Source organism: Salvelinus sp. IW2-2015, linkage group LG37, assembly GCF_002910315.2.
Source record: "Salvelinus sp. IW2-2015 linkage group LG37, ASM291031v2, whole genome shotgun sequence".
Lineage (NCBI taxonomy): Eukaryota > Metazoa > Chordata > Actinopteri > Salmoniformes > Salmonidae > Salvelinus > Salvelinus sp. IW2-2015.
In genome coordinates, this window is record NC_036876.1 from 10,328,915 (window position 1) to 10,354,301 (window position 25,387).

At 44.0% G+C, this 25,387-nt stretch overlaps 1 protein-coding gene across 2 annotated transcripts in view; it reads right to left on the minus strand.

The window, feature by feature from the left end:
• The window catches only part of LOC111960463 (protein phosphatase 3 catalytic subunit alpha), a 108,887-nt gene that overhangs the window by 23,951 nt on the left and 59,549 nt on the right, over window positions 1-25,387 (minus strand). For both annotated transcript variants that reach the window (XM_023982478.2, XM_070437955.1), the window contains exons 3-9: window positions 22,808-22,932; window positions 22,534-22,645; window positions 22,039-22,184; window positions 20,769-20,908; window positions 15,615-15,692; window positions 14,863-14,957; window positions 741-866 (exon numbers count right to left, since the gene is read on the minus strand). In XM_023982478.2, coding sequence (XP_023838246.1) covers window positions 741-866; window positions 14,863-14,957; window positions 15,615-15,692; window positions 20,769-20,908; window positions 22,039-22,184; window positions 22,534-22,645; window positions 22,808-22,932 — 822 coding nt within the window. The remainder of the gene's footprint in view (window positions 1-740; window positions 867-14,862; window positions 14,958-15,614; window positions 15,693-20,768; window positions 20,909-22,038; window positions 22,185-22,533; window positions 22,646-22,807; window positions 22,933-25,387) is intronic.

Genomic DNA, 25,387 nt, shown 5'->3' on the forward strand with positions numbered 1-25,387 from the left:
TGATTAAATATTCAATTGTTTTTGCTGTCAATCTACACACAAATACCCGCAGATAATGAAAAGCAATCTTAAGCTGAATGACATTTGATGTGATAATTTGGTCCTGCTATATTTGAAGTGTATCTTATGAAGACTTCATAACACATTCATATAGGCATCATAAGCGCTGCATAAATGGTTCACAAATCATCTATAACCGTATTTCATGCTCTATAAAAGATAAATGTGAACAACTAAGTTGATGCTTATGTCACACAGTTATGCCACATTATGAATCTTTAAAGAGCATGATATACGGTTATAGATGATTTGTGAAGCATCTATGTTGCGCTTATGAAGCCTATGTAAAGGCTTTATAAAGCCTTCATAAGATGAACATCAAATAAAACAGGACCGATAATTGTTATGGACACATCTCATTTGATATTTTTGGTTGATACTGTAGGTTAGGCATGACTACAGCCACACATACCACTGGGCGTGATAATTGGTCATCTCAATTGTTATTTCTGGTTGTTGTATTGTTAGGCATGACTATATCCACATATACCGATGCATGTGACTGCATTTGAGTACTAATAACAGCCACAACAACAGTTCCCTAAATGTATTCTGCCATCATATGAATGAATTAAATGAACTTGACCTGGAGGAATTGTGCGTGTGTGTGTGTGTGTGTGTGTGTGTGTGTGTGTGTGTGTGTGCTTGTGTGCGTGCGTGTGTGCGTGTGTCCCGTTCACCTTTCTCCCCAACAAAGGGCAGGGACCAGGTGAAGACGTCCATGAAGTTGGGCAGCCAGTAAGGGTGAGGGGAGCAGTTGAACTGCCTGATGTTCATCACGTTGTTCTCATACTTCAGCACTGCAGCTATAGGGAACAGACAAAACACAAGTTAGATTAACTTGAATAAATATGTACTTCAGCCATTTAAGTTTCCTTACTAAAAAAACATATATTTCTGTAAGTATGAATTCAAGGACAGGAAACACTCTGTATGTTGCAGACAGAAATAGAATGAATAGAGCTGACATGATGACCTGTTCTATGTGTCAGACAATAATTTATGTTCTACACAATACATTTCTTTCTGTAAAGTTATATCCTCCTTAATCTCGGTTAACCCAGGACTAAAATCCCTTTCGGTCTGATGCTCAATTAAGTTCTGGGGCAGGGCGTGATAGAAGAGATGCTGGAACGAGGAGCGGACCCGGAACGAGGAACTCTACACTCTGTCACACCCTGATCTGTTTCACCTGTCTTTGTGCTTGTCTCCATCCCCCTCCAGGTGTCGCCCATCTTCCCCATTATCCCATTATACCTGTGTTCTCTGTTTGTCTGTTGCCAGTTTGTCTTGTCTCGTCAAACGTACCAGCGTTTTCCCCGTACTCCTGTTTTACTCTAGTTCCTGTTTTTCTAGTTCCCGGTTTTGACCATTCTGCCTGACCTGACCCTGAGCCTGCCTGCCGTTCTGTACCTTTTGGATTCTGTTCTGGATTACTGACCTCTGCCTGCCCTTGACCTGTCGTTTGCCTGCCCCCCTGTTTTTGTAATAAACCATTGTTATTTCAAAACTGTCTGCATCTGGGTCTTCTCCTGAGCCGTGATACCCTCTCTCTTCGCAACTTACGGGCAAGTATATGGGCCAAATGTCCCCTCACCTTCTGAAAGATGCTAAAACCTGCAAAAATCATGATTTGTCCAAATGACCTGTGATAAAATCTGCGCACCGGAACAAAATTACTCGTTAGCCTTTGGATCCCACAATCTGTTGACAGATGCTACGGTACCGTTTATGTTTGCATAGTCTGTCCATGAGAGATTACATCCTCCTGAACAGCCTCATGGAGAGAGGGGGTGTGTATGAGACATCTGACAATTAAACGCATCCAGGTATAATGCATTATAACTTGCTTTAGAACAAGGCTTATAGTATGTTATGTCTCTCTGTGCATAGTTTCCAAGGGTCTCAAACTGGCTGTTATTTTGTCCGGATCATTATGAGATTATTACAAGACGTTATAATGGGGTAATACTGTACATGTTCATGACAAGTCTGACGATGCATTGTAACTGCATCATAATGAATTATACCTGCATGCATTAAGTATAGTGTTAACCCAATATCTACTGTAACACGTTGATCAAATCACTGGTGTACAAATGAATTATGAATGCGTTTAGAGTGCCTTCTATTCTAAAACATCCATATTGTGTATTATAAAACTGTCCATAAAACCGTAAATCCATCTCATAAAACCCCCCAAAAGCTGTCAATTTTATACCACGAGGGACGTTCTAACTAGCAATTAAAACAGCGTTATTAAGTGAATATAACAGCGTTATTAAGTGAAAAGCACGCCCCCATTCTCATCGATGGGGCTGTAGTGGAGCAGGTTAAGATTTTCATGTTCCTTATTGTCCACCTCACCAACAAACTATCATGGTCCAAACACACCAAGACAGTCGCCTATTCCCCCTCAGGAGACTGAAAAGATGTGGCATGGGTCCTCAGATCCTCAGTTCTAAAGTTGCATCACTGCCTGGTATGGAATCGGCTCGGCCTCCAACAGAGGGTATGGCCCAGTACATCACTGGGGCCAAGCTTCCTGCCATTCAGGACCTCTATCCCAGGCGGTGTCAGAGCAAGGCCCTAAAAATTGCCAAAGACTCCAGCCACCCTAGTTATAGACTGTTCTCTCTGCTACCGCACGGCAAGCGGTACCGGAGCACCAAGTCTAGGTCCAAAAGGCTTCTTAACAGCTTCTAACCCCAAGCCATAAGACTACTGAACAGCTAATCAAATGGCTATCCAGACTATTTGCATTGACCCCCCCCCCCCCCCCCTTTTTTATACTGCTGCTACTCACTGTTTATTATCTATCACTGTATATCGCCTCGTTATTGTTATTTTATTGTTGCTCTTTTATTTTTTACTTGACTTTTTTACTTTACTTATTTTTCTTAACTGCATTGTTGGTTAAGGGCTTGTAAGTAAGAATTTCACAGTAAGGTGCATCTGACAAATACAATTTGATTGGATTTGATTTCAATGTTATTTCACATTGATTCCAAGCCCCCACCACAACAGTCCCAGCATAATTTACATGAATTTAAACATGAATAAAACCAGGAAAAACAACTCGCTCAGCATATGGGCTTGATGGACTGATCGCCTCCATTCCTTAGTGAGAAAACATACATTTCTGACGATGGATGGATGGAGGGAGAGGGTGAAAGGAGAGAGCGAGAGAAAGGGAGAGAGATCATTGGAGAGGGAAGATGGGGGATACAGAGACAGAGAGACAGATTGGAGATCCCTATTGGCATGTTGATAGGAATAGTTGAGGCAGAAACATTTTGAGATACACAGCAAATCTACTTGTAAGATCCACATGAGATAAAACAAGGGAAATAGTTTATTGGGGAACCAGGAGGAGTGCTTTGGTTGACCACATTATCCACAGTATGCAATACCGCTCCAAAGGTTCATAAGAATGTGCATACATCAAGCTTTTTCTGTGCCAACATGCATGAAAAGGCTGAATTCTCTGGGAGGCAATTGCAACGTACCAAAAATGGGATCAGAAACTGAGGATGTATCAATAACAAGTTGAAACCTTAGACTGTTTACGAGAAAAACACATACAGTATAATCACGAACAAACAAATCCAATAGTTTTTTGTATTATGAAAAATCTATATTTCCTTGTTTTAGAATTATTATGAAAAACCATTTCAAAATTATTATTTTACCAGGTAAGTTGACTGAGCACACATTCTCATTTACAGCAACGACCTGGGAAATAGTTACAGGGGGATGAATGAGCCAAACTGTAAACTATTAGGTAACCATGATGGCCAGATTGGGAATTTAGCCAGTACACTGGGGTTAACACCCCTACTCTTACGATAAGTGCCATGGGATCTTTAATGACCTCAGAGAGTCAGGGTACCCATTTAACATCCCATCCGAAAGACAGCACCCTACACAGGGCAGCGTCCCCAATCACTGCCCTGCGGCATTGGGATATGTTTTAGAGCAGAGGAAAGAGTGCCTCCTACTGGCCCTCCAACACCACTTCCAGCAGCATCTGGTCTCCCATCCAGGGACTGACCAGGAACAACCCTGCTTAGCTTCAGAAGCAAGCCAGCAGTGGTATGCAGGGTGGTATGCTGCTGGCTGGTATGCTACATACATAACATCATACATGATGATATGTATGACTTAACAAACTATATTACATTTTGCTATATTGGCTCACATGGCGCTTCCACTAGGATCAAATCAAATCAAATTTTATTAGTCACATACACATGGTTAGCAGATGTTAATGCGAGTGTAGCGAAATGCTTGTGCTTCTAGTTCCGACAATGCAGTAATAACCAACAAGTAATCTAACCTAACAATTCCACAACTACTACCTTATACACACACACAAGTGTAAAGGGATAAAGAATATGTACATAAAGATATATGAATGAGTGGTGGTACAGAACGGCATGGCAAGATGCAGTAGATTGGTATAGATACGTAGCGCTTGGCTATACCACAAATGAGTTGCATGAGTACTGTAGTTGTTGAACATAAAGTGGGCATAGTTTAAAGAAGTGGCAGTGTAGCATGGCTATTACATAAAGATGCAAGGCATTGCGCAGTAGAGATATAGAGCTACAGGTATATACATAACGAACATGGGTATGTAGCCGTGGTATGTTAAACATTATATTGAAGTGCATTTTTTAAAGTGGCTAGTGTACCGCATCGCTTTACATAATTTCCATCAATTCCCATTTTTAAAGTGCTGGGCAGTCGGTCCGGGCGGCCAAATTGACGTCAGTATCGTTGGCCACGGTCCGCTAAATGTTACGTGGTGCGCTGTTTAACAGTCACTGATGGCCTGAGCATAGAAGCTGTTTTTTCAGTCTCGTCAGGGACCACCTGCTTTGATGCACCTGTACTGGACCGTCGCCTTCTGGATGAATAGCGGGCATGAACAGCAGTGGCTTGGGTGGTGGTTGTCCATTGATGATCGTTATGGCCTTCCCTGACAACGGGTGGTGTACGTGTCCTGGAGGGCAGGTAGTGTGCCCCCGGTGATACTGCCGTTTGCAGAACCTCACATACCCTCGTGGCAGATGGCCTTACGGTTGTGGGCGAGCAGTATGCACGTACCCAGGCACTGATACAGCCGACAGGCAGCTTCGATTGGATCTGTAGAACGTTTTGTGAGTGCTTTTTCCGCGGTGACCAAGCCCGAATTTCCCTTCAGCCCTCCTGAGGTTGAAGAGGCGCCTTGCGCCCTTCTTACAAACGCTGTCTGTGTGGGTGACCGAATTCAGTTTGTACGTGATGTGTACACCGAGCGAACTTAAAAACTTTCCAGCCCTTCCGCCAACTACTGGACCCGTCAATGTGGATAGGGGGGTTGCCTCCCTCTGCCTTTTTCCTTGAATCCCCACAATCATCTCTTATGTCTTTGTTTATTGACGTTGAAGTGTGAGGTTATTTCCTGACACCCACACTCCGAGGGCCCTCACCCCTCCCTGCTAGCCGTCTCGTCGTTGTTGGAATCAAGGCCTACCACTGTTTAGTTCATCCGGGCAAACTGTGATTGAGTTGGAGCGTTGCATGGCCACGCAGTCAGTGGCGTAAACAGGGAGTACAGGAGAGGGCCTCAAGAAACGCACCCTTGTGGGACCCCAGGGATTTGCAGGTCAGCGGCTGGTGGAGAGTGTTGTTAACCTACCCTCACCACGCTGGGGCGGCCCGTCAGGAAAGTCCCAGGACCCCAGTTGCACAAGGGCGGGGTCGAGACCCAGGGCTCGAGCTTGATGGACGAGTTTGCGAGGAGTACGATGTGGTTAAATGCTGAGCTGTAATCGGATGAAACAGCATTCACTCACGATGGGTATTCCCTCTTGTCCAGATGGTATAGGGCAGTGTGCAGTTTGTGCGATTGCGTCGTCTGTGACCTATTGGGTCGGTAAGCAAATTGGATGTGGGGTCTAGGGTTCCTGGTAGTGCGGGTGATTATGGTCCTTTGACTAGTCTCTCAAAAGCAACTTCATGATGACGGAAGTGATGCTACGGGGGCGGTAGTCGTTTTAGCTCAGAGTACACTTAAGCGTTCTCGGGAACAGGAAACAATGGTGACACAGCCAGGCCGACAAGCCGTGGCCCTCTTTGAAGGCATGTGGGAACAGCCAACAGGGAAACATGGGATAAGGGATTGAAGATATGTCCCGTAAACACACCAGCCCAGCGGTACGCGCATGCTCCCTGAGGTACGCGGCTGGGAATGCCGTTCACTGGCCTGCAGGCCTTGCGAGCGTAACACGTTTTAATGTTTTACTCCCTTCGGCTGCAGTGAAGGAGAGCCCGCAGGTTTTGGTAGGGGGCCGTGTCAGTGGCAACTGTATTGTCCTTCAAAAGCGGGCAAAAAAAGTTGTTTAGCCCTGTCTAGGGAAAGCCAGGACATCCTGGTCCCGCGACGGGCTGGTTCTTCTTTTTGTAATCCGTGATTGGACTTGACCCTGCAACATACTCTTGTTTGTCTGAGCTGTTGAAATTGCGACGTCGATTTTGTCTCTGTACTGGGACTTAGCCTGGTTTGGATTGCCTTGCGGAGAAGAATAGCTAGCACTGTTTGTATTCGGCTCATGCTGTCCGGTCACCTTGCCCTGGTTAAAAGCAGTGGTCTCGCGGCTTTCAGTTCACGCGAACTGCTGCCGGTCAATCCACGGTTTTCTGGTTTGGGAATGTTTAATCGTGCTGTGGGGTACGGACATCGTCAATGCACTTCTCCTAATGAACTCGCTCACCCGAATCCAGCTATTCTGTCAATAATGTTGTTGAACGCAGATGCGGAACAATATCTCCAATGCCGGGTGATCGAAAGCCAGTCTTGAAGCGTGGATCAGATTGTCGGACGCAGCGTATACAGACTGACAGCGCGCGGGAGCTGTCGAGTACTGCGTTTTGAGTTTCTGTTTGTAGGCTGGAATCAACAAAATTGGAGTCGTGGTCAGCCTTTTCCAAAGGGGGGCGGGGGAGGGCCTATATGCGTTCGCGGAAATTAGGTTACTAAAAATTGGAATTTCCTAGGTTGTTTTTCCAGCCTAGGTAGCACAATGATATGCTTGATAGGAATTTAGGAGTTTTGTTTTTAGATTAGCCTTGTAAAATCCCCAGCTACCGATGAATGCAGCCTCATCGGGGTGGGTTTCCAGTTTTACAAAGAGTCAGATAAAGTCGTTCAGGGCCAATCATGTGTCTGCTTGGGGGGGAATATGATACGGCTTGGATTATGATTGGAAGAGAATTCCCTTGGTAGATAATCCGCGGTCGACATTTGATTGTGAATGGAGTTCTAGATCAGTCAGTGAACAGAAATTGACTTGAGCTTTCCTGTGTGTTTGTTATGATGATCACACACCGTCTCGTTAATCATAAGGCATACCCCCCCGCCCTCGGTTCTTACCGGAAAGATGTTTGTTTTCTGTCGGCGCGATGCATGAAGAAACCAGCTGGCTGCACCGACTCCGTTAGCGTCTCTTGGGTTAGCCATGTTTCCGTGAAGCAGAGCACGTTGCAATCCCGAGTCTCTCTGGAATGCTACCCGTGCTCGGATTCGTCAACCTTATTGTCAAGAGACGGACATGTGGCGAGTAGTTATGCTAGGGAGTGGAGCGCGATGTGCCCGTCTCCGGACACCTGACCACGAGGACCGCCTCGTTTTGCCCCTTTTTCGGCGTGCGCACCAGGGTCGCCGGCTGGGATCAGATCCATTGGAGTGTGAGAGTGTGCAAAACACTGGATCCGTTTCGGGAAAGTCATATTCCTGGTAGGAACGATGATGAGTTGACGTTAATCGTATATTCAGTAGTTCCTCCCGACTGTATGTAATGAAACCTAAGATTACCTGGGGTACCGATGTAAGAAATAACACATAAAAGAACAAAATACTGCATATTTTCCAAGGAACGCGAAGCGAGGCGGCCATCTCTTTTCGGCGCCGGAAGTATCTGACCTAGACCTGAGCCAATTACCTTTTCCAGATTCAGCAGCGGGCTGATTTTTTCTTAAGAGAATAGTCGGGGGGCCAGAACATAATTACAGATAATTTGTAGACTGCAAATTGACCGCAAGAAGCACAAAGAGATATAATGTTTGACTAAAACGTAATCATATCAAACCTTGCTTACATTTGTATACGATCACGTTGTGTCTCTATTATGCATGGGAATACTTTGGAACAGATTTCATAAATTAAAATCACCCGGAGCTGATTTCCTGGTGTTTACAGTCTTATGTCCAACAATGAAAATTCCCAAATTTACTTGAAAACTTGGGGGGGCCAAATAAAACCAGTTGGGGAACCTTGACCTAGTCTGTCTAAATAAGTCAAAGTGTGTTATCACATTGCAACAGGCCAGGGAACCACACAGACAGACAGTGTTGCCTCATCCCCTTTATACAGCCCTCTGCTCTCCCTCCCACCTCCACCCCCAACACCCAGCCAGTGTGGCCTGATTCGGAGGGGGGGAAGCTGACACCGAGGTTTGGCCCCGGTGGGGGACTTTCCTGCCTCAGTGCGTCTCCTGGCTGGGTTTGAGAATAGCAAGTCATCAAACGCGGCATGCCAGCCATCTGCATGTCATGAGTCTGTACAGCTACAGATAGACGGACTAACATTCACTGGGCTTGGTGAGGGGTGGGGTTGCGTGGTAGTGGTGAGACAGTGGTGAGACGAGCGGGTGTTGGAGCAAGTAAGTGTTGCAGGCCTCAGTATCAACAGCCATTGTTATGGGCTACTGTGCCTTCTCTTAGATACACACACAAACTCTGAAAGCACAAATCCACCTGAATTGTAGTACACTACATGACAAAAAGTATGTGGACACCTGCTAGTCGAACAGCTCATTCCAAAATCATGGGTATTAATATGGAGTTGGTCCCCCCTTTGCTGGTATAACAGCCTCCACTCTTCTGGGAAGGCTTTTCACTAGATGTTGGAACATTTCTGCGGGGACTTGCTTCCATTCAGCCACAAGGGCATTAGTGAGGTCGGCACTGATTTTGGGCGATTAGTCCTGGCTCGCAGTCTGTTATCCAATTCATCCGAAAGGTGTTCGATGGGTTTGAGGTCAGGGCTCTGTGCAGGCCAGTCAAGTTCTTCCACACCGATCTCGACAAACCATTTCTGTATGGACCTCGCTTTGTGCATGGGGGCATTGTCATACTGAAACAGAAAAGGGCCTTACCCAAACTGTTGCCACAAAGGAAGCACAGAATCGTCTAGAATGTTATTGTACGCTGTAGCGTTAAGATTTCCCTTCACTGGAACTAAGGGGTCTAGTCCAAACCACGAAAAACAGCCCCAGACCACTAGTCGTCCTCCACCAAACTTTACAGTTGGCACTATGCATTGGGGCAGGTAGCGTTGTCCTGTCATCCGCCAAACCCAGATTCGTCCGTCGGACTGCCAGATGGCGTAGCATGATTCATCAATCCAGAGAAGGCGTTTCCACTGCTCCAGAGTCCAATGGCGATTAACTTTACACCACTCAGCCAACGCTTGGCATTGGTGATCTTGAGATGGTGATCTTCCATTGCTGCTCGGCCACGGAAACCCACTTCATGAAGCTCCCGACGAACAGTTCTTGTGCTGACATTGCTTCCAGAGGCAGTTTGGAATTCTGTAGTGAGTGTTGCAACCGAGGACAGGTGATTTTTATGCCCTACATGCTTCAGCACTCGGCGGTCCTGTTCTGTGAGCTTGTGTGGCCTACCACTTCGCGACTGAGCCGTTGTTGCTCCCAGACGTTTCCACTTCACAATAACAGCACTTACAGTTGACCAGGGCAGCTCTAGCAGGGCAGAAATTTGAAGAAATTACTTGTTGGAAAGGTGGTATCCTAAGATGGTGCCACGTTGAAAGTCACTGAGCTCTTCAATATGGGCCATTGTACTGCCAATGTCTGTCTATGGAGATTGCTTGGCTGTGTGCACGATTTTATACACCTGTCAGCAACATGTGTAGCTGAAATAGCTGAATCCACTAATTTGAACGGCTGTCCACATAGTTTTGTATATATAGTGTATCTACACAGTTAGTGCTATATAAATATACTTTTCCCTCTTACATCATTACCAAGCAACCACCAATTCTACATGGCTCAAAATCACATCAAATTTTATTGGTCACATACAAATATTTAGCAGATGTTATTGCAGGTGTAGCAAAATGCTTGTGTTCCTAGCTCTCAACAATGTAGTAGAATCTAACAATTCACAACAACACACACAAATCTAAAGTAAAATAACGGAATTAAGAAACACATAAATGTTAGGAAGAGCAATGTCGGAGTGGCATTGACTAAAATACAGTAGAATAGAATGCAGTATATACATATGAAATGAGTAAAGCAGTGTGTAAACATTATTAAAGTAACTAGGGTTCCACTATTAAAGTGACCAGTGATTCCATGTCTATGTATATAGGGCAGCAGCCTCTAAGGTGCAGGGTTGAGTAACCGGGTGGTAGCCGGCTAATAGATAGAAGATAGATAGAAGATGGAGAAAAAGGAGAGTAGGGCAGTCAGCCTGACAGACAGACAGTGGAGGAAGCATTAAGCTCAGTTGATTATTGTTTGCAACACCAGCATTCTGGGTTTGATTCCTGAAGGGACCATACATTCATAACTTATGTGCTAGCTATCTTGCTTTTAATAAATTAAATAAAACACTCACAAACGACAATATATATTTTCAAACTAATTTAAGTCTGGTTGCAGTTCCTCAGACAACCACCGGGCATCTCTGTTGCTCTAATAACGCTAACTACTACTGTAGTGTTTCTTGGGGGAAGACCAGACCATCCGTGGGGTTGCTCTAACAGGAAAACCCACTAATATGGTAATGGCGACGCCCGCCTGTCTGCCCTCTCATACATTATTCACAGACGAGTGCCTGCCGAGAAGGGTTTTCCTCGCTTCTTAACGAGGACGGCTCTCTGATCCCCTCTGTCTGGAGGGATGAGGGGTGGAAGTTTGAGAGTTCCTTCCTCTGGCTTACTGCTTCCTCCACTGTCTGTCTGTCAAGCTGACTGCCCTACTCTCCTTTTGTCCATCTTCTATCTAACTTTCTCTGTATTCCACTCATGTAACAGCTGTAGACAGGAAATAGAGGGAAATTGGCTGTTTTACATTTTTTTACTACAGTCGACTTTTATGAATTTATCATCCCACACATATTTAATCCAGTTTCTTTTTTTTTGCCATGTCAAATCCCTGTTGCAGTGGGACAATACAGTAGGCTACACAGTACAGTGTTAGAGGAACAAAGCAGATTGAGTTGTCAATGTCATTGACCAATAATAATTGAGGTCTTGATCATAACTGCAGTTCTAAGAAATCAGACACATCACAGAAGGATGGTAAGTAAATGATAATGATGGACTAGGAATGTTTATTGGTTAACTGGTCCTCTCATGCCAAGATTCCCATCCAGCTACCCAACCAGAAATCCAGAGAGGAAAACAGAACAGAGGACATACCCGTTTATGCTCAGACTTGCTCTGACTGTATGGGGGGAGGGGGGGGGGGGGGGGGGGGGTCCCTGGAGAATTACCAGAAAAGGTCCCCACGCTGTCAACTGTGACGAGGCGGAGAATTCCCTTGTTCCCTGTAGTCATTCCTGCCCCGGGAATGCCATCCTGCTATTTACTCAACGCTCAGCACCAATCATGTGGCCACATGCCAATCCCACAGGAAACAGAGTCTGAACTCTGACCTCGGCCATATCTCTGAGCCAGCCCTCTCTAGAGCAACAGCACATCTCCATCCATCTCCATCTCTATTTCAATTCTATCAATGAATAGCAGGAGAGAGGGGGAACTATGTGACTGCCTAGGAGGCAGGTAGGCTAAATGTTTGACCTGGTGATCAACACAGCCAACTTCGCAACACCCAAGCCTGAATCCCCCGTCTGACACTTTCAAATCGTCCATCTATTCCCATCTGTCTCCCAGTCACATTTCTAACTGTCTAAACTCAATCAACAACATATGGCAGGGGAAAATCCGGTAAACGTCTGATACTATGTGTGCCATGTTTGGATATGCGTAACTGCTGTCCAAGAGGCAGGCCCAGCGAAGGGTCTTGTTGAGCTGGGTGGTTTTAGTTGAGCAGCTTGCCAATATAGCATTCAACAAGATAGATTCCTTTGAGCCCAGGTCTGATAAACAGTACTAGAAGTATAAATAGCTGCCACAAGTATGTCTTACATCACAACAGTATCACACCACAGTAGCTTTAACCCTCTTCTCCTCAAATAAAACCAAACTCCACCTCCCAAATTCCAGATGGGAACGGCGACTAAGTCCCTAGTCACATGTCTTGGGAATTAAGTGACAAGGGGATTCTGGGGTATGAGGAGCTACTGTCTCCGATGGGGGAGAACCCCTCAGTTCTCGTTTCACTACGTGACAATCCTCTGCCGCTCCGAAATAGACTTGGGGAGCGGTGTCATTCCCCGTCTTCTTGACTGGAGAAACCCAAGCTGTCTGACACCAGCGACTAAACTTGCCCCCCATATTGTTTTTCAGCAGACAGTTTTCATGTTTACAGGTCAGTGAGAGTGGGGGGGGGACGGAGAACACATTGGCCCGAGTGACCACTCAGCTCCAGTTTATGTGGCTACAGACAACTTGACATGAGACCGTGTAGACTAGCCACCCGAGTAGCTCGGTGACGGAACCATCTGATTTCACGATTGATCTAATCCTATTAAAAAAATAAATAATTAAAGAGTTATTTGGCTGTTAGATTATGTGGACTCGGCAGCGGTGGCCTTTGTGTTTTTTATTTGTATTTATTTGCCTGCGAGACCACCGACTGGGGGTTTCCTGCCTTTGTCAGGGTTGCCAAATCCCCACTCTGATCGAGGTTACACTGACCGCAGACTGATTTGGAGGAGGCTGGTTAATCTGATTCTGGAAACCCCCCCCCCCCTCTCTGTAAAGACTGACGGGCTTAGCTGACTTGCCCCTTTTAGATTTACAGCTGCCATCGATTGGCCATCAATCACGAGACCGCGGCACTCACAGCCGAGATCTCAGTCCAAGACGAGAGAAGTTCAATCTATTACGGTCACTTGCATTTCAATCGGGCGCCCTGCCCCATTCGAACCATATTATACGCCTCATTGGGCAGTTCATCACAGAAATAACAAATGATATAATGTACTCCTCTTAACTCGTCTATAGGACTATAGGGTGAAGAATCCCATGTTGTTTCAAGAGAAAAGAAAAGAATCCTAGAAAACTGAGCACCCTATTAAATAACATTAAAACTCTGAAGAAATACGCAACCGGTGTTAAATGCACAATAAAACTAAAAGAGTGGGATGGGGGGGGGGGGGGGGGGGGGGGTCTAGTTGTGCAGGAGCCCGGGCTGAGTAATGGCATGCGTTCCTGAATGTGCTTCACAAGGTCAGCTATTTAAAGCTCTTTACCTTTGAGTTGGCAAAGCTGGGATCAGATATCAAGGTGGGCTGAGATTACGGAACATCAAAGCAAAAACAAAAACAACCTGGACGGGGCTGTGAACATCAGCCATTGTAAGGCTCACAAAAAAACTCCAAAACGCTCTCCTTCTGTAGATGTCCTTGCAGTAAATCCTACTACATACCATCCTGACACATGCCCGCAAGGAAACTCATCACCGGCTTGCCCCAATTCACACCTATGCGAAATATGCCCCATGAGTGTGTGTGTCAAAAACAGCCCATTTCCTTCTCCCTTTCTCTCCTAAATTCCCCTGTGGTTCCCCGATTGGACAAAAAGAGTCGCTCTTGGACTTTTTGTGCTGACTCACTTCATAAAGGTCTGTCTGTGTGTCCAGCCTCCTCCAGAGTGTGCTGGACACTGCATGCCAAATGGACCACAGCCAGTCCATCCCATCCCACCCAACCCAAGAGACGCGTGAAACGTTTTGGAACCACGGCACTGTGTGCGTGCTCTCTCCCTTTCTCACTGTCCATTCTCTCTCTCAGCCTTCTCTCTCCCTTTCTCTCTCTCAGCCTTTCTCTCTCCTCTTTCTCTCTCCTCTTTCTCTTCTCAGCCTTTCTCTCTCCCTTTCTCTCTCTCAGCCTTTCTCTCTCCCTCTTTCTCTCTCTCCCCCTTTCTTCTCCCTCTTTCTTCTCTCCCCCTTTCCTCTCTTCCCTTTTTTTCTCTCTCCTCTTCTCTCTCTCCCCCTTTCTCTCTCCCTTTTTCTCTCTCTCCCTTTCTCTCTCTGTTTATAATGTAGAGGAAGCATACATTTGATCTGATCACACTGTGTCAAGTACAGTATGACTCAATTGTGGATTCTCTGCACTGTTTTTCTTTGTTCTCTTTACTTTTTTGTTTCACTGTAAAGTGTGTTGTGATTTAAAATGCACTTTAAAAAGAGATGTACTTTTGTGATGTTGTATGAACATCCGTGTCTGACAACCTCAACCGTAAACTACTTCAATAGAGTCGGGATGTCTCGCGAGGCCAAATCTTATCTCATTGACTGAGCGAAGCCGGACAGTCCGATGCTAACTCTAGGGCAGCATACAACAGAGGAGGCTGGTAGGAGAAGCTATAGGAGGACGGGCTCATTGTAATGGCTGGAATGGAATGAACGGAGCTGTATTACACATATCAAACATATGGAAACCACATGTTTGACTGGGTTCCATGTTTTCCTTTCCAGCCATTACAATGAGCCCGTCCTCCTATAGTCCCCCCCACCAGCCTCCACTGGCAAGTGGTAAATAATCCATAACAAATAAACAAATGAATGAGTTAATGAGTACGATTCACTCTGTGCTTGCCTTTGTTGTTGTAGACGTCTAGGTAGTTGGGTGCTGAGAAGATGGTGATGAGAGAAGGAAACCCTGTCGTCTGGCTCTTCCTGTACATGCGGTACCTAGATGGAGAGACAACATCATCACCATCACTGTTACACGAACACTACCTAAAACTGTACTTGTGGTCTTCTGCAGCACAGCGTGGTCCTCTGTAGCTCAGTTGGTAGAGCACGGTGCTTGCAATGCCAGGATAGTGGGTTTGATTCCCAGGACCATCTGTATATAAAATGTATGCATGCATAACGGTTCGGGATAAAAGTGTCTGCTAGATTCTGTACAGTGGATGTAACACATTATTATTGTATGCATGTGTATGAAGTCCACGATGGCCTGAGGAATAATGAAATCAATTTGGGAAGGGTTATCTGATCCTAGATCTGTGCCTAAGGCTGGCTAGTATGTCAAGCTGTTTTTTCTCTTTGAGTGGGCCAGACAGTCTTCGTGGAGGAGCAGTAAACAAACAGGGTGACACGCCTTCTGTCAGTTTGAGGAGGACCCTCTGCCTCATCGGCCCTTTTCTCCAATGTTTTGACATGCTTGCTACCAAGGGTGTCACGGTCCTTTGAGGGGGAACTGACGACCAAACTCAATAAAGTTGAATTCAACACAATTTCTTTTGCAAGCGCAGGATGTTTCCTGGGTAGGCTCAAGCGACATAGTTGTCCAAGGTGAACGGCTGTAACAGTTAGCGGTGGGGGAAAAAAGAGGGCACTTACCCAGCGTCCTGTGCTTCATGGGCTCGAATGACCGATAATAAGTTATTGTGTTGTAGAAAGTCGCAGACAGCGGGATAACTGTTGAAAGACAAGACGACACATGCTTGATTAACGGGTCTAATTTGATCAAAAAGCAGTGATTAGATTTCTTTCCCACTGGGCACGGACGTCAAATCAACTTCTATTCCACGTTGGTTCAACGTAATTTCATTAAAATGATGTGGAAACTACGCTGATTCAACCAGTGTATGCCCAGTGGGTTGACACTTAAAATAGATATTCATTCAAGTGTATTTTAATAGCAGGCACCTTCACCATGTAACCATTGGAAAGGGCAAACAAAGGATCCAGCATAAAATCTCAACCTTGTGGTTTCTATAAGTATTCAGTGTGTGTGTGTGTGTGTGTGTGTGTGTGTGTGTGTGTGTGTGTGTGTGTGTGTGTGTGTGTGTGTGTGTGTGTGTGTGTGTGTGTGTGTGTGTGTGTGTGTGTGTGTGTGTGTGTGTGTGTGTGTGTGTGTGTGTGTGTGTGTGTGTGTGTGTGTGTGTGTGTGTGTGTGTGTGTGTGTGTGTGTGTGTGTGTGTGTGTAGCTTTTGCGTACTCATGCAGCTCTGATCAGTCTGACATTGAGGTGGCCAAAATAAACTGCCAGCAATTACAATTTAGTAAAGTTTCAGGATTTTCCATGCCATAACCTTTCATTCCCAAAGAACCCAAAATGTGATTTTGCACTCAGTGAGGTAGGCCCTAGTCACACTAGCCAGTCAGCCAGCCAACAACCCCCTAGAAGCCAGTTACGTTGAAAACTCCCGGAGAAGGAACGTTAAGTAAGTAAGTGAGTGCACATGAACTTCCAGACCTTGTGGAAACACAACAGAGCTGTGTGTCAAAATCATTTCAGAACTCCCCACCACAACAACTTTAGAAGGTTATTCAATGAACCTGATGAAACATGAAAGCAATCATTGTTCAAAGAACCAAACTCACCGTGGAACCGACTCATGTTTATTTAATTCTAGGTCACAACAGGCAACGCATTTTCCCATTGACAAAACGACACTTCAGCTGTCATTTGGAAATAATGTGACGCGTGTGTTTGATAATTAAGTGCAGGGCTGAAGGCTAAACTCAAGTGTTTGTTTCTGGATATTGCTAATTAGTCTAACAATGGTTGTGCCCTTTAATCAATGCGGTTCTCCATTGCTGAAAGCTTTTGGAGCTAAAGGGTAGCTCACTGCTTTGTGTGGTAGGTAGATGGCCTTGCACTTCGGGCCACCTCGTAACATCCATAGTCCTCCTCCTCCAGTTAATATCCAGAATAGAAAGTAGACAAGAGAATGTGTACAGTACACTCTTAACTTGAACAAAAGTGAACAGATCGGTCTCAATTTGCATTTCCTTGTCAGACGGGTAAGAGGGTATGCTTTGAGGGGCACAGTTACACTGCAGGCTTCCTAGCTGAGAGGCCTACTTTGCTTTGTCACTCCAGGTGGACTTACACCTAGAAATAGGTCTAGGTGTCACATTCCTTGTTCTGCTACTGATGACCCGAGGAGAGAAAGTACGCCCGACAGCGGAACGGAAACCAAAGTGCACGTGGTTTCTTTATGGTGTGATAGCATCGCTTCGAGGTAAATAAAAAAGTAGCTAATATCCATCTTAATTCATTATTTTCATTCATATTTGTTTCTCCGGGCATCAGCAGATGCTGTTGCTACTGTAGGTATTGCTCAGAAGACTAAAGACATTTAGTGCTGAACGCAATTGACATCTGTTTTGGGATGGAGCGCAGATGTGATCCATCCCAAACAGTTGTGAAAGTCCCTGACAAATAAACAAACAAATTCACATCCTGTCTACTTCAAACCTGACAGTATACTCTGTGCATCATCTGAACAGACAAAATCCATTCAAGGGCTATTTGCATAAAGCATCTAAAATACCATGTAATTCCCTGTTTAGGCTACTCAAAAACAGTCGACCACACAGTACAGTGTCTGTGCTAGGCTTGAAAAGATGGGGCCTGTATTCATGTGCAATTTCATGCCTCAGTAGTGTGTAAAACAGTTATGAGGGGGCCTATGGTGCTGGGGTAAAACAGTTATGAGGGGGCCTATGGTGCTGGGGTAAAACAGTTGCCAGAAGCCAGGAAAAAGCACCAAACTGAGTCTTTTCTCTCAGATTGGCGAATTGTTCTCCTTTCAGTCTGGAGCTTGAAGCTGGCACATAAACGCAGCATGCCAGTGTGCTGGCAATTACAATGAGCCCTGCAGGCAGATCCAAACGACGACACTGGGAAAAACAACAAGGCTATGTTTCAAATGGCACTCTATTCCCGATATAGTGCACTACTTTTGACCAAAAGTAGTGCACTATGTAGGAAATAGAGTGCCACTTGGAATGCAAGCCCAAAGCCACAGAGGAATGTAAGCCAAGCCAAGAAGACACAGGGGGCTGTTGGGATAGAGGTACAAGAGGAAGCAGCTAACCTGGACTGGAGTTTTACTGTACCATCCTGTTTGAAATGCTGAAGTGTTTATACCACAACAGCAATTATCTGTTCATATACTCTTAAAATGCCTCCTTTATTCCTCGCTTCCCTGAAGTAATCACTGATCTGACATGCCATAACTGTTGAAAGCGATGGCAAGTTTGCTAAAACCCATCTAGCAATGTCTGGTTAGTGATTACTTCAAGGAAGCGAGGAAGGAAAGATACATTAGGAGTATTCGAACAGGGTCTATCACTGTCAAATCACTGTCTTTCTTTCGATAGTCGGTACTACTCGATGTAGTATACTGGATCCCTATCACTCAGATATCAGAGATATCTCTGCGATGGCAGGGCCATACCATGGAAATATCACTGGCAGAACCCGAGAGCATCAACACTACTCTCTTACCCTCTCTCAAGTGACAGGGGTGACATTTCTCGCCCTGACCGGGCATGTGTTGTCTAGCAGATAGTCAAGCGAGACCATTTACAGCAAACTGTTGGTTCATCTACAAATCTATCTCACAGCCCTGACCAAAATAACATTTTGAATGCAAATAACCATTATTGTTCCCACATAAAACACTGTACAGTGAGTATAACAAACACTAGGAACATATTCCTAATACTGAGTTGAACCCCCCCCCCCCTTTTTTTGCCCTCAGAACGGCCTCGTCGGGGCATGGACTCTTGAAGGTGTCGAAAGCAATCCACAGGGATGCTGGCCCATGTTGATTCCAATGCTTCCCACAGTTGTGTCAAGTTGCCTGGATGTCCTTCGGGTGGTGGACCATTCCTGATACACACGGGAAACTGTTGAGCATGAAAAACCCAGCAGTGTTGCAGTTCTTGACACAAACCGGTGCGCCTGGCACCTACTACCATACCCCGTTCAAAGGCACTTCAATCTTTTGTCTTGCCCATTCACCCTCTGAATGGCACACAAACACAATCCAAGTCTCAATTGTCTCAAGACATACAAATCCTTTAACCTGTCTCCCATCCCCTTCATCTACACTGATTGACGTGGATTGAACAAGTGACATCAATAAGGGATCATAGCTTTCACCTTGATTCACCAGGCCAGTCTATGTCATGGAAAGATGTGTTGTACACTCAGTGTACATTCTTTATTCTTTATTGAATCCCCTTTAGCTGGTGCCTTAGAGACCACAAGTCTTCCCAGGGTCCAAAGAGCAAATATTGTGCTGGTATACTCCTCAAATAGGAGGACTTTGAAATAGGCCTGCATTATGGGTAAAGTCTCTACCAAAGATGATATGCAGTCTCTTTTCAAATGACATCAATTTACAAACTGGGAAAAAATTCTAGATAGAGCTCTTTGGGTGTCTGAATGCACTCATGCACCTTTGAGGCTTCCCATGGATTTCCTAACTCTAGCCACTTAGTTTAGCATACGTGTGAAATGAACACAGAACCATTCAAAAAGGTTCAAATACCTTTTGACCTTGATACAACATATAATGCAATAATAATGTTTTTTTATTTTTATAATCTGCAAATCAGTGTGTAGCACACTCAAGGAGACACAACATTTGATTGCTTGTGCTGCTTAAGGCTGGCTTTACCACTGGCATGCCAGGGCCAAAGAGTGTTTATCCACCTGTAATGACTGGACACTAGAGCACTAGAAGACACATTTGGAGAGAACTGTGGCCCTGTTCATTATATTCAGGACAGAGTGAGCTCACTCCGTGCTTCTAGCCATTCCTTTGTTTGCTTTGCCTGCGACTGGGACCTGTTTAAGGGGAGTTAATATGTGTGCTCCATAAACACTTGCGACAGAGTAATGAGAGAGAAGCCAGTTTCTCTGGGACGATGACAAATGCAGGTTATACAGTGACTGTCATATCCACAGAAAGTGTGTATGTGTACTTACAGACAATAGAAAACAGACTGAGGGAGTTGGAAGGGGACTGAATGAAGATGAACATTTGGCAGAAGAACTTGGGTTGGAAGGATTTGGCAAAGGAAGGTTCAGTGATGCTTCAATGGTACCGGGATTCTGTTCTATTGGAATGGTTATATTACTGTAGAGCCGAGAGGTGTTGCACTAAGATCAATGTCAAGTCCGTTGTATGATACATCCACAATGGTAACAAAGGAGGATACGGCCAACTACACACACACACGCACACACGCACACACACACACACACACACACACACCAGCATTTCTACATTGACGTGAAAATAGCATTCTTAAAGATGCAATGTGTAACTTTTTGGGTGACCGACCAAATTCACATAGAAATGTAAGTTATAGCTCGGTCATTCTCATTGAAAGCAAGTTTAAGAAGCGGTAGATCTGTTCTATGTGCGCTATTTCTAGGCTTCCTGGTCTTAAGTTTCGTTTTTTGCGTCTTTAACTTTTGGTTTTATAAACCAGCGTCAAACAGCTGGAAATACAATATTTCTGGTTATGGAAAATATGTTTCACAGCGGTGAAAGCTTGTTTTATCACATAAACTGAAATTAGGCGAACTATTCGAATTTTAGCAACCAGGAAATGGCGTAGCACTTCCTACATAGTGCAACCTTAATAATGTGCGCTGTAAAGTGCACATGAATAAATGAATACATTCACAGCCTTTTTCACACTACGCAGCTTGTGAAGGAGGCGATGCTGTTGATGGCCCACCTGTAGAAGTAGGAGCAGCCTCTCACTGTGTTGTGTGTGAAGTGCTCTTGGCTTTTCTCATTCCCAAAGTCTTCCAGGGGGTCCGACCACAGCAGGTCACACATGGGCCCGTACGCAGGTGGCTCTTTGAATCTGTCTAACTGCAAAGAGAGAGGGACACAGAGTTAGAAGAGACAGGGAAAGACAACGTCAAGCAGTCAGGAAAATGTCTAATCTATGAGGAAACTCAGTCAGTTTAGCTTCCTCAATGGGTTGGTGTTGATCAAGGGATACCTATGGAAAAGTGGTTGTTTTTGTCATTGTAAAAGTCTTGAGCTGGATCTTGATTTAACAATTAGTCTTGCTACATTGAACTGTGGTTAAAATAAAAACTCTCGGTAGGGTCTCTGTTTTACAACGGTACATCATGTTTGAGTGAAAGACACCCACAACATGTGGACTGGATGACAATGTGTGTCTATTATGAGTAGAAAACATGAATAGGTATATTCAATCTTGACCATACTAATACTTCCTCCTCAGAAATGGGATGAAAAAGGTACAAATGGATGTGATCAGCCAAAAGCTCATGACAGTCATTCAGAGAAACCATATCGATTTATCCAGAGAAAGTATACACTGTAGCATAATGGACACTTCAATAGTGCAGATTGGATTACAGAGACCCTCTGATTGCAGCCACAAAATCCAATTGTCGTTATTGAATTTGAGAGAAAGCAGGATCCGACTCTTCAACATTTTTAATCAGAGCGGTCCAGACTCTGCCCGAATGTAACTCTCCTGTTAGCTTGGGGCATCGTTTGAGAGCGAATTGAGAGAGAGGTAGTCCATGTTGTATTATTATTATCAAGGTCATTATTTTCAAAGGAAATATTTCAAGGGAAATGGTAAAGTCTTAATTTTCTTGAACAGCAAAATGGGGAAAGAAACAGTTTGCACAATGCTCTGTGTAAACATATCTGTATCCTAATTTAACTGCCTTTCACATGATAAATTCCATTAGAATAAAATCCATGTGAATGTTTGTTACAAGGGAAAATTGATTATCTTACTTATACTGAACACCCATTATGCTTTTAATGAAACCTCGTTAAAACCATACATGCAATATATTCATACAGCATAGAAACAGTACAATATCCAATGTATCCATGAATTTAATACTTTATCAACAGTAAAATAGGAGATAATTCTGAATGATAGTGTAGCAGCTGAAATGACAAGCATATTGCATGGTCATGCAGGGAACGTGGTTCGGGAGGACACGTACTTTCCTGATGTCGTCAAGATTTGTGATTTCTGGGGACAGTCCTCCGTGTACGCACAGGAACTGCTGGTTCATAAGGGCGGCCAGAGGAAGGCAGTCGAAGGCGTCCATACACGCATCGTACACCCGCTCCGAATACTTAATTCTACCTGTCAAGGTGGAAATAGGGCAGGGAGTGAGTGTTGCCAGGCCAAACACCCCTAGTTCTTACACACTAGGGCAGTGTGCTGGGCCTGGGTCGGAAAGTATTTAAAAAGTGTCAGAAAACCTCCAAAGGACATAAAAATACTCCAGCATAATTTCACTCTGCCCTTGGTATTTTATTTAGACTCTGAACACAACAGCAATAGTTCTGACATATGTAAATACCTATCAAGGAGAGAGCAAATATCTGATTTCATACTATGCCAAGAAGCACTTTTCTGTGTGAACGCTTGAAAGTGAAGCGTCGGGTTGAATGTAAAATGCTTTAGAATGAAAAACTCAAACCATACTTACATTCCTGCTTAAATGTGAAATACTCTGTCAAATGTCTACATTCGTGGTTCCCACGAAGCAAAAATAGTGTTTTGGGGTATAGGATCTTTAAGGCCCACAAGTACAGCACACACTGAAAGAGAACAACAAAGAGATTGGGAATGAATTAGCATATTTTTTGAGAACATATTTTTATAATACAGTATAACCAACAGTAGTTTCAGAGGTACAAACGCAAAAGCATCAACCATTTCCTTCTTTAACTTAATGTTCTTAGAACAGGCGAAACACTTACTTCGATACTGAAATATCCTCTGTCGACGTAGTCGCCCAGGAAAAGGTATCGAGTGCTAGCTGGTGACCCTCCTACTTCAAACAGCTTCATCAGGTCAAAGAACTGGCCATGGATGTCTCCGCAAACTACAGGAAACACACATTGGAGGAAATCAGAAACAACAAATCTTACAATTCTTCACTTCTATATGTGACCCGTTTCAGGAAGCTAGGCGTATGTTGCATGTCACTACTTCACAGGAGAGGTATTTGAACGTCTTTTGTTATTTATTTTGATCAAAATGAGTTTTTTAAACTTTCATGTGCCTTGTATTCCATCTGTAAATATGAATACAATTGTTCAATCCCGAGCCTAGTTGGTTTAGCCACAGAAAAAGACAACCTTCTCGCGAGGCATGGTTGGCTGAGATAATGGATGGGCTGGACATGCCGGGAGATGAGTTTGAATTGGTCTGCCATGTAGCATGCTTCTGTCTATAACGTGAGCTGCTCAGTATGTGGTGAAAATCATTTCTACAGCGGCTTTTTTGAACGATATAACGTTAGCCATCGAGAACTACAAACGTTTTGCTCCTTTTCTCAACAACATTGATGCCCTGAATTTAGCAGGCGCTATCGACAGAACAGTTGGAAAAAGTTGTGATGAGCTACCTTCTGCACACACCACGGTCAGTGTGAACCGGAGGTACTTTACACAACGCTGGTCAAACAAAACAGAGTTCAATGGTTCCAGTCTGCCATGAAGCATTCATCCATGTAAACGGGTAAGAGTCTAGCTACATTTTCAGATATGATACGTTTCTAATTTAGTTAGAAAGTTGTTTTCGTTGCAAATGAAAGCGTACTGTTAGCTACTGTAGCTAGCAAACATTAGCTTTCTGGCTCGCTAGCTAACGTTACGTGTATGATCTGTGTCGCAATAGTATTCTAATTATTCGTATCTAGCTAGCTAGATACATGTCTAAACAAAATACTTCACTTCCCCAGGTGATTACATGACCCATCAAGTTAGTCAGGTGTGTCTTGGGGTGATTACGGCCATCTATTTAATTTCATGAACATATGTACATGTATAGACAATAGTGACCCATCCACTTAGCTAGATGTGGCTGGGGGGTGGTTATAGCATTTTCACATGACCCATCAATTTAGACAAGTGTGTCTGGGTAAGCGTCATCTAAAAATTATAAAATATTTACAAAATATTTTTATCTGGACACTTTCTGTTTTTGATATTTCTACTATGCAAATATGCAAGTAACCATTTCACTGTACCGTTTACACCTTCTGTATCCTGTGCATGTGACAAACTTAGATTTTATTTGATATGGTGTGTGTTTACCACAGACAATAACATGAAGAACAACATGACCTGTACCAAAGTCAGATTAGGATATAGGCTAAAGTGTCCAAAGTTTTGGGAGTTTTTCCTTTTTGTAGGCTACTACTTTTACCACTTTTAGTCTTGAAATCTTTGGTTGTTTACTAAACTACTCACTCTGTTTAGCACATGGCCTCACGTGAATCCTTAAAGAGATGGGTGGGGCTAAGGCTTAAGAGGGTGTGAACGATGCTGAATGGGTGTAGACAAAGAAGAGCTCTCCAGTAGGTGTAAAAAATATTCAAGGCTCATTTTCTCAAAAGTGGGGTCACAAGATACTTTTCTAGCTCTGAGTCTGTATTTTTATCCAATGTAAAAAAAAAAAAAACTATTTAAAATGTTGCTACATAGGACCGAATCCAGGGGGTGGGTCACATATTCGAAACATTTGCTTCGTCCTCTTTAAAAGTGCAGTTTTCCTGTGCAGTAAAAATTCATAGGCTTTCTAATTACACTTATGTATACCCTTTGAGGGATTTTGTTTGTGGTATCATGATTCATGTACATGTTAAGAAGAATTACATGGACCCAGGACAAAAAGAGCGTTTTGGGCAAGTGTTCCTCCTAATACATAAACATCATAGTCACATTTATCATTATCATAAGCCACTCTCTGATCCCAAGAGGGACAATAGCTTTTATTTACAGGGGCAATTATTAGTTCATATATACCCAGTTCCAATACACAATGCAACTACTTCTCTCACCTGACAAACAGAAAGGCTTCAATTCCAAGCATGTTTCATACAATTTTCCTAGAGAGGATTTGCAAGCGTGAAGTGTCTTCTGTTTCTGTACTGTATGTTGCCAGCCAATTGAACCTGAACCAACTGGTACAAAAAGGTGTTGTCTCGCCTGTATCCTTTCATAATACATGCATCATGCATAAAACATGAAAACCAAGCGACTTAGTGCTGCATTACATAGTGAGCTCTGCTTTGACTAACCTGCGCCACCAATCAACATGACCTAACCTACTCTTATACTATATCTGACTTCATTTCTTAGCATTAAAAACATTTGAGTTTGCCAAACCCTCGACGTTGTGTCAAGTACCTGTTTTTTTTTCTCTCGAGATAAATGCAACACCTTTACAGAATGTCTGTCGCGTTGGACCTTACTCAAACCAAGAAGGACCACTGTAACTGTGAAGGGAGATATAGCAAGACTACCTATCAACAAACAAACATCACAGTAAAA